Genomic DNA, 12,386 nt, shown 5'->3' on the forward strand with positions numbered 1-12,386 from the left:
TGTTTTTAAAAAAATAAAAGCTTTATGTAAGTCGGGGGAGAGGGGGGGGGGGTGGAAAGCTATGACCTCTGAGCTGTGCAGCCAGCAGAGCTAAGCCAAGAGGTCATATAGGATCCTAAATCCTGCTGCTATGTCTGTACAGCAGCTTGGAAACTTTAGGAAAAAGCCACAAGACACAAAGCTTTGCAAGTCTGCATGTATGATCTGTTTCTAACTTTCATTTTCAAAGTGTTTACGCTTTCCTTTAACTATTTGAGTGCTGGCCTATATATACCCGTTTATTACCAGGACATTTTCAGTTTTCAGTGCTGTGATAGTTTGACTAACAATTATTTGGTCATGCAACACAGTACTCAAATGAATTTTACCCAAACGAGACAGAGTTTTCTTTTGGTGGTATTTAATAACCACTGGGTTTGTTTGTTTACTATATAAAGGAAAAAAAAACCCTGAAGTATCACATTTGTTGATGTCCCGAAATTACCCTAAAATTGTTCCGTAATCACATAAGGCAGGTGTCAAAATTTCAAGTCCTGAGCTACTAGCCAGGCCAAGAGTTACTCGCCACCAGTTGCCCACCTAACCCCTACCCTCCCGCGGCCTTAACTCCGCCCCTAAACACACCCTCTTAAATAATCTTATCAATGAGACTGTCACATGTTTTATGCAGAATAAGGTTACCAGAATAAATATTAACAACTTTAACAATATTACCATAAAGCTTCCTGCCCCCACATATAAAATAATACACCCCCCCTGTTCCCTGCCCCCCACACATAACATAATAACCCCCCTGTTCCCTGCCCCCCCAAAGTCATGTGACAGTTTTGCTAAAACAATATCGACTACTGATTTCAGGACAGTGGTGGAGCCCCAGAACCAGGTCCCAGATGCAACCGCTGCAACCCTGGTAGTTCTCATGAAAATGCCAAGAATCGGCACTGGTATCTGAACTGGTATTGGTGCATCCCTAACCCTAACTATTAACAAAAATGTAACATTTTTGTGTATCACTCGGCTGTAGATCCTCAAATCATCTTTTGTTCTCCATGGTCCCTGTATGTGTTGTAACGTAACCACGGCTCCAAGCTCACTCCCGTGATATACTATAACTTCAATACCAATTAATAAATAAAATGTGAGATTGCAGTCCATCATGGGAGCGATCTTGGAGCGGTGTCTACTTTACAACACACCCAGGGACCATGGGGTGTGGCCACCCTGCAGAAGGAAGGACAGCGTCAGCACCAATTCAGAGATGATTTGAGGATCTAATTGAAAAGTGATACGTAAAAAAGTTAAATTTTTGTTAATAGGGTACTTGAATGTATTTTTCTGATTTAATTCCTGAGTTTAGTATAACTTTAAATGTGTGAATTGTACATTCTAAATATTATGTTATGTCTATGATACATATTGATTTAGCAAACTAAATGGCATTCAGTTAGGTTTTTAAATACTCTACTAAACTACCATGTATGAAGAGGGCATCTGACTTTTCTGAACTGCATTCTAGTTATAGGTCAGGGACTCAAAATATTGATGACAGTAAGAAAACATAACAGCAAGCCATCTGCCATTTTCAGAAGGAAGTCAGCAAATTCTTTGATCCGTAAAAAAATTAAAATACTAAAAAACATCAATAACACTAAATGAAGTAACTGTGAAAGAAATGTGAGTGAATTATTGTATTGTATATTGTAACACGTGTTCTCCCTTCTTTGGCAGCTCTTTCCCGCTTACTTCTTACATGATATTTACTGGCACAGTTGATCTAAACCAAATCCGCAGCCGTTCTGGTGTTTCGGCTATTATAAGACACGAGAACTATAATGCAGATTCTGATGATTATGATGTAGCGCTGATAAAACTGAAAAACCCTTTTAGCTATTCAGGTAAAGACAATACAAGTATATGACATGCCTAAAACATTTATACTACAACAACAGCTGTCAAATGCCAGGGTGCTACTGCCCAATGAAGTTCTGGCACATGATCCTAGAATACAGGTGTAAGGCTTATAACCAGGAGGGGTGAGACTTAGGGGCCAATTGAAAAAGCATGGTATGGTTACGGCCATACTGGTGTTTAATAAAAAACAAAAACTTTAAAAAAACACAGTATTGCGTATTTATAAACACAGTAATAAATATGAATGTCAGGAGAACCCAGTTTCGTGAGCTGTAAGAGTCACATTACGTGAAGAGTCACATGACCAAATTTAGTTTATCTGCTGCATTAAGCAGAGAACACAACAGGGGGTTCTGCTAACTCCACAACGCAAACTGCATTTTATGAATGGGCCTTAAAATGCGGACCGTATATAGTAATTTGATGTACAGTATAACAGAGAATGGATAGCAATATCTGTTCTGTCCATAGACTTGACTAGGACAGAAGTCAATGCACCATACAAGATCTGAAATGCAAGGGTCTCTAGATGGATACCGTAGAAAAATTTTAGGCCAAAAATAAGGTTTACATTAATGTGGACCTTCACCCTAATATTTTAAATGATAACAAAGGCATCTTTAGAAATGTTAAGTATTGGCAATCTACAAACAGATACTTATAGAGAATTGCATACTTTTTATTCTTTACATACCTTTTTTTTCCCCTCCCCATTCTCCATTCAGTAGCCATTTTACTAAGGGCAAAATAATCAATCTCCCTCTTCTTACTGTGACTAGGACATGTGTCCATGCACATTCTCTTACGAGATCTCACAAGATTTTATACCTTATAGATGAATTCCCAGCAATGCACTGTGATGTAGCCTTCACAGGATGGATATCTTAGTCATAGGCTACATCAGCATTCCTCAACCTTTTTTTTTAGCCAAGGCACCCTTTAAAGGTATACAAAATCTTGAGGCACTCTGTTCTAAAATATCATTGATTGTAAGATGGACCCCACACAAGAACACACAAAAACATGGGTTTCCCCCTCTACATCAAAGTGCCCCCTACAAATCAAGATCCCACCCTTATCTTCAGAGTCACCCTTTGCATCAGCAGGCCCTCTTTCTTAGGAGCCCCCTTCACATAATTCCCCTCCCCTTCAAATCAAAGTCCCACTGCCACAACATTTTGAGGTAACCCTGAGGAAGCCAGAACAGGAGGCACACCAGGGTGTTACGGCACCCTAGTTGAGAAACGCTGGACTGCATCACTGATGCCTAAGAGGACCAGGAAGTGGAAAAACAATAATTATAAGTACAAGAAAAATATTTTTATTTAACTAATGAATGTAAGATGATTTCATATCAGCATGCAGAGCTGCATTCTAAAGTGATTTTTGGTAAAAGAGGGTAAAAGGTTCACTTTAAAAACATATAGCACTCTCTGTACCCCTCAACCATAAACACACAAATAAGTCGGATCTATATACAAAACAGTTATTTCAGTATAAAGTATAATACTGTCAGAAATTGCATTGTTGATTCCACTTTATCTAAATGTATACACACATATATAACTGAAAACCACATATGAAACACAAATATTGGTAAAACATATAATAAATAAAGGGATTTTCAACTGTTTAAAATCCAGGATGAGTATTAACAAAGGTATACATGTAAAAAAATAATTTAATAAAGAACGTTTAATAACATAAAAAAATGTTTCAATAGAAATAATAGCCATTCAGATGGAGATGAATAGGGCAATCCAGACACAGAAAGAACAGATCATGTGCACATTGCTGCTTAGAAATGATCATTATAAAAAAGTTATATTGTAAATATTCAGGTTAGCAACATCTTCCATCATCCCCATGCTGGATTTCCAGAGTAAGTATCAGCCTTGTTACAGTTAAGATGTGCAGCCTGAGGCTAGATTCACACCGCACGACACCCAGGACACAGCGCTCGGCTATTTTAACCGCAAGGCGGGAAACTGGGGTGCCATTAGAAAATAATGGCACCCACAGCGTGATCGGTTCACACTTTGGTGACTCCTGACCGTGCGGCAATCCGCATGGAATCATACACAATTGCCGCACGGTGAGATGTCGCCTAGGTGTGAACCTAGCCTCAAGCTTTCTCCTTGTGGAAACCATCTGCCTAAAGAGAACCTGTCATGACTTGGTTTAGGTAGTAGTCTGACTCTTTGATCTCTAACTAAAGGTCTATGTCATTTGGTCTGTGTTACTAGTAAGCGGCTGATTTTAGCTGTATGTGTATCTTGTAGTAGAACATGTTTACTTCTCAAGGGAATGTTCACTTAGCTTAGTGAATGTGAGGAAGCTGTGCCGAGTATAATTATCCAATCACGTGCAAGCAAAATCTCTGTTTGTTTTTCTTTTTTCTTGCACGTGATTGGGTATTCTTCGCAAAGACAATTTTCACCATATTCACTACTAAGCTAAGTTTAAATTCCTCTTTGAAGTGAAAGTCCCTTGCAAAGTGAACCTGCTTTACTTTGCAAGTGTGGTGACGATCTTGGTATAGCAGCAGCAGCCATGATCTTGGTATAAACACTTCAAGACCAGGACATACAGGCACGCCCTATGGTCCTGAAGTGGTTGAAGAGGAACTTTACCCATATCTTCAAAATAACAACAAAGGCACCTTTAGAAATGTTTGGTAATGACAATCTACAAACACATACTTCTAGATAATTGCAGGATTTTAATATTTTGCATGCCTTATTTTTCTTTTCTTCCCCAGTCTTCTGACAGTGGCCATTTTAACTACTCGCCGAACAGCATCGAGTGACTAGCCGAATGCCGCCAAGCGGAATTTGGCTCGGCTATTCTGCTCGGTACCTCTATGGTACCGAGCAGCATAGAAAAACAGTCAGAAAAAGTAGGGGGGAAAAGTAGAAAATGATTGGGCGGAGCTAGCAGTGACAGCTAGCTCCGCCCAACCGTTTACTATTGGCCGGGACCTGCTGTCATTACAACCAGGGGACGCTGAACTGTCATGAGAGTTGAGCGGAGCTGAGCGGAGCTGAGCGGAGCTGACCTTGATATCACGAAAACATTGATATGTAAATGATGTGAAAAGTAACACTTATGACCAACTGAACCGATGAATAATATAAGCGAATAATAGGAACTGTAACCAAAGCACGTATAATTCTACACAATAGCTTCCTTGTGTGCCACCACTCCTCATCCCAACACCATGACATGTCACGGCCAACTCCGCTGAGCTTTCATGACAGTTCAGGGGAACCGGCCGTGATATCAAGGCCGGCTCCGCTGAGCTCTCATGACAGTTCTGCGTCCCCTGGTTACCAGGTAAGCAGGGGACACTGAACTGTCATTACAATGAGAGCTCAGCAGAGCCGTCCGTGATATCAAGGCCAGCTCCGCTGAGCTCTCATTGTAACGACATTTCAGCGTCCCCTGGTTACCCGGTAACCAGGGGACACTGATCTGTCATTGCAAGTGCCTGGAGCCAGCCGTGAGATGACGTCTGGCTTCACCCAGCTGTCAGTAGCAGGCTTTTGGCCAGCTTCGACTTTCACCTCGGCTCGGTTGAGCCGGAACATATGACTCCCGCTCGACTGAGCCGCTCGGCCAACTTCGAGAGCTGTACGGCCTATAGTTAATAGCCCGTACAGCAGCCCTTGGTTCTACTGAACCGAAGGGCTCAGGCGGCCGAAGCTAGCCGATGGATCAGGCGGAGCTACGACTGATCCTTCGGCTAGATTTGTGAATAACTACCACAGATTTGCTAAAAGTAGTGCAGTTATTGTGTGATTTTTAATTAAAGTGGCCGGATGTTTTATTGTTTTAAGTGAAGAGTTTAAAGTCACAGACATCCTGGTAGCCACCATTTTTAGTAGGAGGTTAGCAGTTGCAGCCTCCGCTTTTCTTGCATAACATGGTGACTGTAATTAAAATATTGTTTTATATTTGGTTACATTTTGAAAGCCGCTTTGCTGTATTATTATCTCAATGAAAACCTTAAACAAGCACTCTGAGTGCTAAAAAGACAAAAGGCACCTTATCTATACATGAAACCACCCTGTAGGATTAGTCATAAATGTAAGCATTAACATTTTTAGCCTATATAATACTACTAGAGATTCATGGAAGTAATGAGAATCCTAAACACCCATTGTAAAACAGATGTAGAGATTCACTTTGCTAATGCACAGCTGCTGCCATATCATGAATGAAAGGCTAATAATTATCACTCTGTATACTGCATGTAATTTTGTTCTGTGCAGTAAAACCAATCCTGGTAATTATTTCAAAATGATGTAACACGAGAGCCATAAATATGCAGATCATGAGCAAATACTAAGATACTGAAACTCATGCGTCACAGTTATTCTTTAAAGGATATCTGAACCCCAAACCAGAAATGTATATATACATCAGGCTTCCAGTCCTTAGATGTGGTGGCTGCATATGTTTTCTTTTTATAGGCTAAGTACATTTTCTGCAAGCACAGACAAATTCCTGCTGATCTTCCTATAAATATTCGGGTACATTTATGAGCACACGTGCATGCTTTTTAAACCTATCGCATCTCCCATTCCTATGCATACCTGTTGCACCAACAGAAAGTGTGGTGCACTATTTTTACAGCTCTGCGACTCCTTTCTGTTTGCGACCAAAGTGAAAATAGAGCGCTATTATGAGCACCATTATTGAAGTTGCTGAAGGTCTGTTTGAGAATTAAATATCTGCCATTCAGTTGCAAATCTTGCAAGTTGTCGAGCACTGACTGATATACCGTTGTGATCTGATCTGGTCCCCACCATAATAAATCCCCTCTCAGCTGTGTCCCCTGCTGATAAAACATTCCTCTCTTTAATTGCATATACATCGGCTTCATGAGTTGCTCTCTGATATAAAGTAGATGAGGGTTTTTTTTTAAATAAATAATTATGCAAATATATATGATGGCTGAGACAGCACACTTGTGTGTCACAAAATAGCAACAATATTATTTTGCAACTGATCCCGGAATGGAAGAAGCACTTAAATAGTACATGAGTCGCAAATCACAATTCACTTCTACATTGCAACCAAATAATGAATACAATGGATGCACTCATATTGGTAAATGTCTCCCAGTGTGCTCTTATAAGTTCTTTGGCACTGAACTGAAATCTCATACAACGATATCAGCTTTCTACGCTATTTTTTGTGCACTACAAAACAACCCTGCTCTATGTAATGGAGGTAAGGAGAGGGGAGGTGTTTGTAATCCAAATCAGGAAGACAGCCTAGAGTGACATTGCTGCTCCTTCATAGATACACTACCATAGTGTTGTCACACTAGGATAGCAAGTGTGTTACTGACAGGATCACTGGGTAAAAATGAAGGGGGAAAATAAAACTAATGCAGCCACTACATCTAAGGATTGGTAAGCTGCAATATATAAAAATCTTTGGATTTAAACATGCTTTAAAGTGGCACTAAACTATTAACATAAAATATACCTCATTGGTGTATCACTCGGCTGCAGATCCTTAAATCCTCTCTGAATTCATGCTGACACTGTCCTTCCTTCTGGGGGGTGGCTACTTTTGTTCCCCATGGTCCTTGTGTGTGTTGTAAAGTAGTCATTTTTAAGATTTAACTCCTAAGTTTAGCGTCACTTTAAGTGTTAGGAATCAGGTTGGGGAGGAAGGTCTCTTTAGCAGTAAGGTATATCCAAGAACTGCTGTGCCTAAACCCATCATACCAACAGGAAGAATATGGCATATTTCTTTTAGATTGTAAGCTCTTAGGAGCATGGCCCTTCTAAACATCTTTTTGTGAATTGTATTGTAACTGAATTGTCTTACTTTATATTGTAAAGCGCTGCACAAACTGTTGGCGTTTTATAAATGTGAAAATTATTATTATTATGTTAAAAAACTAAATCTGAAGTTAAAAATCAGTGTGCAAATAATGATTATTGAAACACAGTAATTCATATCAAAGATTCTCAAGCCTGGGGAAGCTCTTACTGTTTGGATAAACTCAAAATAGCAGATGAACATGTAAATGCTGTTTTAGATAACAGAATTTGTATATTATCTTGAACTTTAGAAAACATACATGCTACCAGAACAATAGCGTGAGACGATTTAGGGAACATTTGGGATAACAGATATATGCAACAGGGTATCTACTTTTGCTTTAAAATGACAACTAAATACCTATGGAGCGAGCTGTAAGAGCATCAGAAGTCCAGAAGTGGTTCTGGTGCTAGTGCCAGCAAGGGCCCACAGCACCAGAACCACTACCTGAGACCGGCTACCTTTTTAAAACAACTCTAGTAGTTAACCAGGAGTATAGTTACTAAATACTTTCAAAAACAACAGTAAGAATCAAACTAATTGTATCTAGGTTATGCATTTGTGGTTTTGCCATTTTTATATGCAAAAACATAAATATGATCAAATTCCTATGATCTTTTTCTGCCATTTTGTTCCTAGCTATCCTTATGTAAGGTAAAACCAGGCTATCGACATCATTATCAATGTCATCCTGGTACCTCATAGGACTGGTGATGACAATGATTATGACAGTTTGGCAAATGAGGTATGGGGACATATTGGGCAATCTATTGGACTCTGTAATCATATAAAGATTTTTAAAAAAACCTGTTTCAACCCACCCCAACTCCTGCATTGATTATCACTGATCAACTCAGCTCAATGCCCTTGGTGTGAACGAGCACTAAGCTATATTCTCTGACAGCAGTCTTAACCATTCCCCCCCTCTTTCCAAAACTAGATTATCCCAGAATGGCTTTATACATGTTTGCATTTTTGCACTGTTTCATAACAGCATTTATTTTGAATTTTCTTATTTAGTTAGTTGTTTATACTTTCTGCACTTTTTCTTTTTATTCTAGCTTCCATCCAGCCTGCCTGTCTTCCAATGATTAACCAAAACTTTAACCCCAACACCAAATGCTGGATCAGTGGATTTGGTAAAACCGTTGCTGCATCTGGTGAGTAGAAGACATTTCCTAGTACTATAATAGCAATTAATAGTGACATAAGACAGATCTTATGGTGGTAACTTGGTTGTCCTATGACAAGTAATACTCATCTCTTCTTGCAGAGGACACTTCCAATCTACTGATGAAAGCTGAAGTGAGCATCATCTCCACCTCAATCTGCAACAGTGCTTCTGTGTATAATGGAGCCATCAGTCAACGAATGATGTGTGCTGGAGATCTGAGAGGAGGGACGGATTCTTGCCAGGTGTGTATTTCTGTTACCACATGTTGGACCACTCTCAAACAAGGTGGAATACTAGGCAGTGATTCTACAACTTATTTTTAAAGCTGAATGAATAATAGTGTGACGCCATGTAGATGTAGAACAGTTGGTGTGGCAAAGTCTGAAGTAAAGAAATGTCAGCAGGATCCATCCTACAATGAGGGAAACTCAAGTCTTTATCTTGGAAACAGCAAAGTATTTAGCAATCTATTCGACTATGGCCCTTACTGGAAATCACTGCTGTAGCTGTAAAGCTCCATTCACACCATTGCGTTGGAACTGTTCCAAAATGCTTGTTCACAGCTAACCAAAGCTGCATGGAAAACAGTTTCCATCATAATCGCTAAAGCTCATGTTAATTTGTGATGTATAGTGTGGTGCATTATTGAAAAATCCTGCTTGCCGCATTTTGTTCTGCTTTTGTCCTTCAACATTACAAAGCAAATCTAATTGAATGTGGCTGACTACTAGTAACACACTGGTATGTCTTTAGTCTTGTGTGGGACCATTGCCACATATACAGGACTTACTATAGTTTTCTGCTTAAAAATCTTTTAAGGAAAATATTCTTATTTTAAAGTGTCCATATAATTTTACAGATTTTGAACAAGCAGTGAAAGCATTTTAAAATGAGCACTCAATCACCTGAGTATTTATTGACTTTATAAGTTCACAATTAGGGATGCATATTTTTTTTTGGTACTCGCCGACACCGATACCGGAAGTCCCATTAAGGCAGACAGGTGGCGTGTAATGACTCGACACCTGGCTTCCTGATTAGCAAGGAAGCCATCTCCTTGCTCCCTCGTCACCAGATCTTGAGGAAGCATGGAGCCAGCTTTCTGGACAATCAGGAAAAATGGGGGCTTGTAATGAAGCCCGGCTTCCTGATTTGGCAGCTTTTTGACCAATCAGGAATCCAGGCAATGAGTCATTACAGTATTGAGTACGAGTACCAATATATTTTTTTCGTAAATTGCCCATACCGAATACCGGAAATCCCATTAAGCAAGCCAGGCGGCGCCACCCTTCTTCCTGAGTAGCCGGGAAGACATCTCCATGCTCCCTCATCACCAGGTGACAAGGGAGCATGATGTTGGCTTTCTGGCCAATCAGGAATAACTCGCTGTTGGGCTTCCTGATACCGGAAGCTCAGGTATCAGGCTAGGCATCGGAGCATTTGGGTGAGTACGAGTACTCACCCAAATACTCCGTATCGGCATTGATACTAGTATCGGTATCGGTGCATCCCTATTCACAAAACAGGCATTTAAATTCTAGCTTTTTTTTCTCTAGAGCAGATTCTGCCAGCCTGCTAGCCCTCTAATGTAAACAACCAGCAAATGATTCTAACAACTGAAACCTAACTCTAAAGCCATGGTGGCGGACCTGTGGCCCAATGGTCATTTAAATTTAAAGAAAAATATATTTTTTGACATCTGCACATGACATCAATTTTAGTTGTGCATTAAAGCTAGCACCTGCTTATTTTATTTGGTCTCATAAATGCTATAAAAACCTGACCCTGTAACTCACATGTAGAAGTACACTAATATCTGATATTGTTACAGGGGGACAGTGGAGGACCATTGGTGTGTTTGCAGGAGAACCGTTGGTATTTGGCTGGTGTGACAAGTTGGGGAACTGGCTGTGGGCAGCCCAATAAACCAGGAGTGTACACTCGTGTTACTGAAATTCTTTCCTGGGTATACAACAAGATGGAGGTAAGAACACTTATGAGGTTTTTAAGAGTAGGATGAAAGTGAAAGAGGCCTTAGAAATTTAGGCTACTCAACCAAAAGGCCCATTTACATTTCTGCGGTGCTGCCAACACACCAAAATGCCACCACAACTCACTATGGTGCACCACAATTCACTATGGTGCATTGCCATGCATTGTTACACTGCAATGCATGTGCACCGTCTTAGTGTGTTGGGTGCAATGCAAAATTAATGGCACCACAATGCAGCAATTAATGTGTGTTGCCACATTGTGGTAACAAGCGTTTTAATGTGTGCATTACCACAACACAAAAATGTAAATGTGCCGTAACTATAAATAAGAAAAATCTGTACAATTGGGGTTCAAGATAAATAGCCTGATCACGGAGGTGGCAATAAGAACAGTAGTACAATGATTGAATGTGCTGAGAGATGAAGTCATTATACTGTTTTAAAAGTATTATTATGACAGTCAAAATAGTTTAATTGATTAAATATTTATCTATTAGATGAGTTATTGTCATCTTTAGGTGAAATTGAGAGATTTATGTCCCCATTTCAGCATAATGCTTTGGAGTCAATCGCGAAGGTGAAATAAAGTTGGTGGTTTTTGTTGGTATTTAAGGTTGGAATGGACTTAAAATCGCTCCTAAGGCCCCTTCACATGGGCAGTGTCTGATTCGATCAGCAGGGAACCTATGCACAGATCCCTTGCTGATCGAAGCACCTAATTTTCTTGTTAGTTTTGATACAGCAGGGACTGGTTGGACCCCTTGGAGGATTTCATTACTCCAAACAAGACAATATGAGGGTGCAAAAACATTGAATAACAGAACGGGATCACAAACGACAATGCAGAACAGCCAACGTGTTTAGGGGACTCACAGACAATTGACCAAAGAACTCTGAGCTCCTGAAACATGTTGGCTGTTCTGTTTTTGTTGTTTGAGAACCCAGTCTTTTGATAGATGTTTTTGGACTCTTGTACTGTCTTGTTTGGCAATCTCATTGGACTTTATGTTTGTGTATCTTCAATTCCGGGTTCCCTGGTTTAAGGGAAATCCCATTTTTGTGGAGAGTCGTCACAGCGGAGCCATTGCGCTTTATCACATTCTGAAAGCCAAATTTTTACAGATGTCACAGAAAAATATGTGAAGACAAATCTTCCAAAGTTTACACCTGTTTTGGTGACAACTGTCTAAGAGGGAATATCTCCTCACTCAGGAGAAATTTCCTTGCCTTCCACCGAAAAAGAAAACAAAAACTAACAAGGGTTTGCACCATTGTCTACTCTTCTTTTTTCACCATTCTCTAACTTTTCTTAAAGTTTTTTCAGTCACGGTACCCTTTAAAAGTATCCCACCCCAGTCTGAAATGCCATAGATTTTAAGGAGGACCACACACAAAAACACACAAAAAAGTGGGTTTCCCCCTTCACAATAAAGTGCCCCATTCAAATCAAAACACCACGCCAC

At 39.9% G+C, this 12,386-nt stretch overlaps 1 protein-coding gene across 1 annotated transcript in view; it reads left to right on the forward strand.

The window, feature by feature from the left end:
• The window catches only part of TMPRSS13 (transmembrane protease, serine 13), a 26,329-nt gene that overhangs the window by 13,242 nt on the left and 701 nt on the right, over positions 1-12,386 (forward strand). Inside the window, exons 8-11 of the mRNA XM_018562866.1 lie at positions 1,729-1,895; positions 8,817-8,915; positions 9,029-9,171; positions 10,761-10,913. Of these exons, the coding sequence (XP_018418368.1) occupies positions 1,729-1,895; positions 8,817-8,915; positions 9,029-9,171; positions 10,761-10,913 (562 nt within the window). The remainder of the gene's footprint in view (positions 1-1,728; positions 1,896-8,816; positions 8,916-9,028; positions 9,172-10,760; positions 10,914-12,386) is intronic.

The sequence above is a fragment of the Nanorana parkeri genome, unplaced genomic scaffold (assembly GCF_000935625.1).
Source record: "Nanorana parkeri isolate BGI_ZX_2015 unplaced genomic scaffold, ASM93562v1 scaffold608, whole genome shotgun sequence".
Taxonomy (NCBI): domain Eukaryota; kingdom Metazoa; phylum Chordata; class Amphibia; order Anura; family Dicroglossidae; genus Nanorana; species Nanorana parkeri.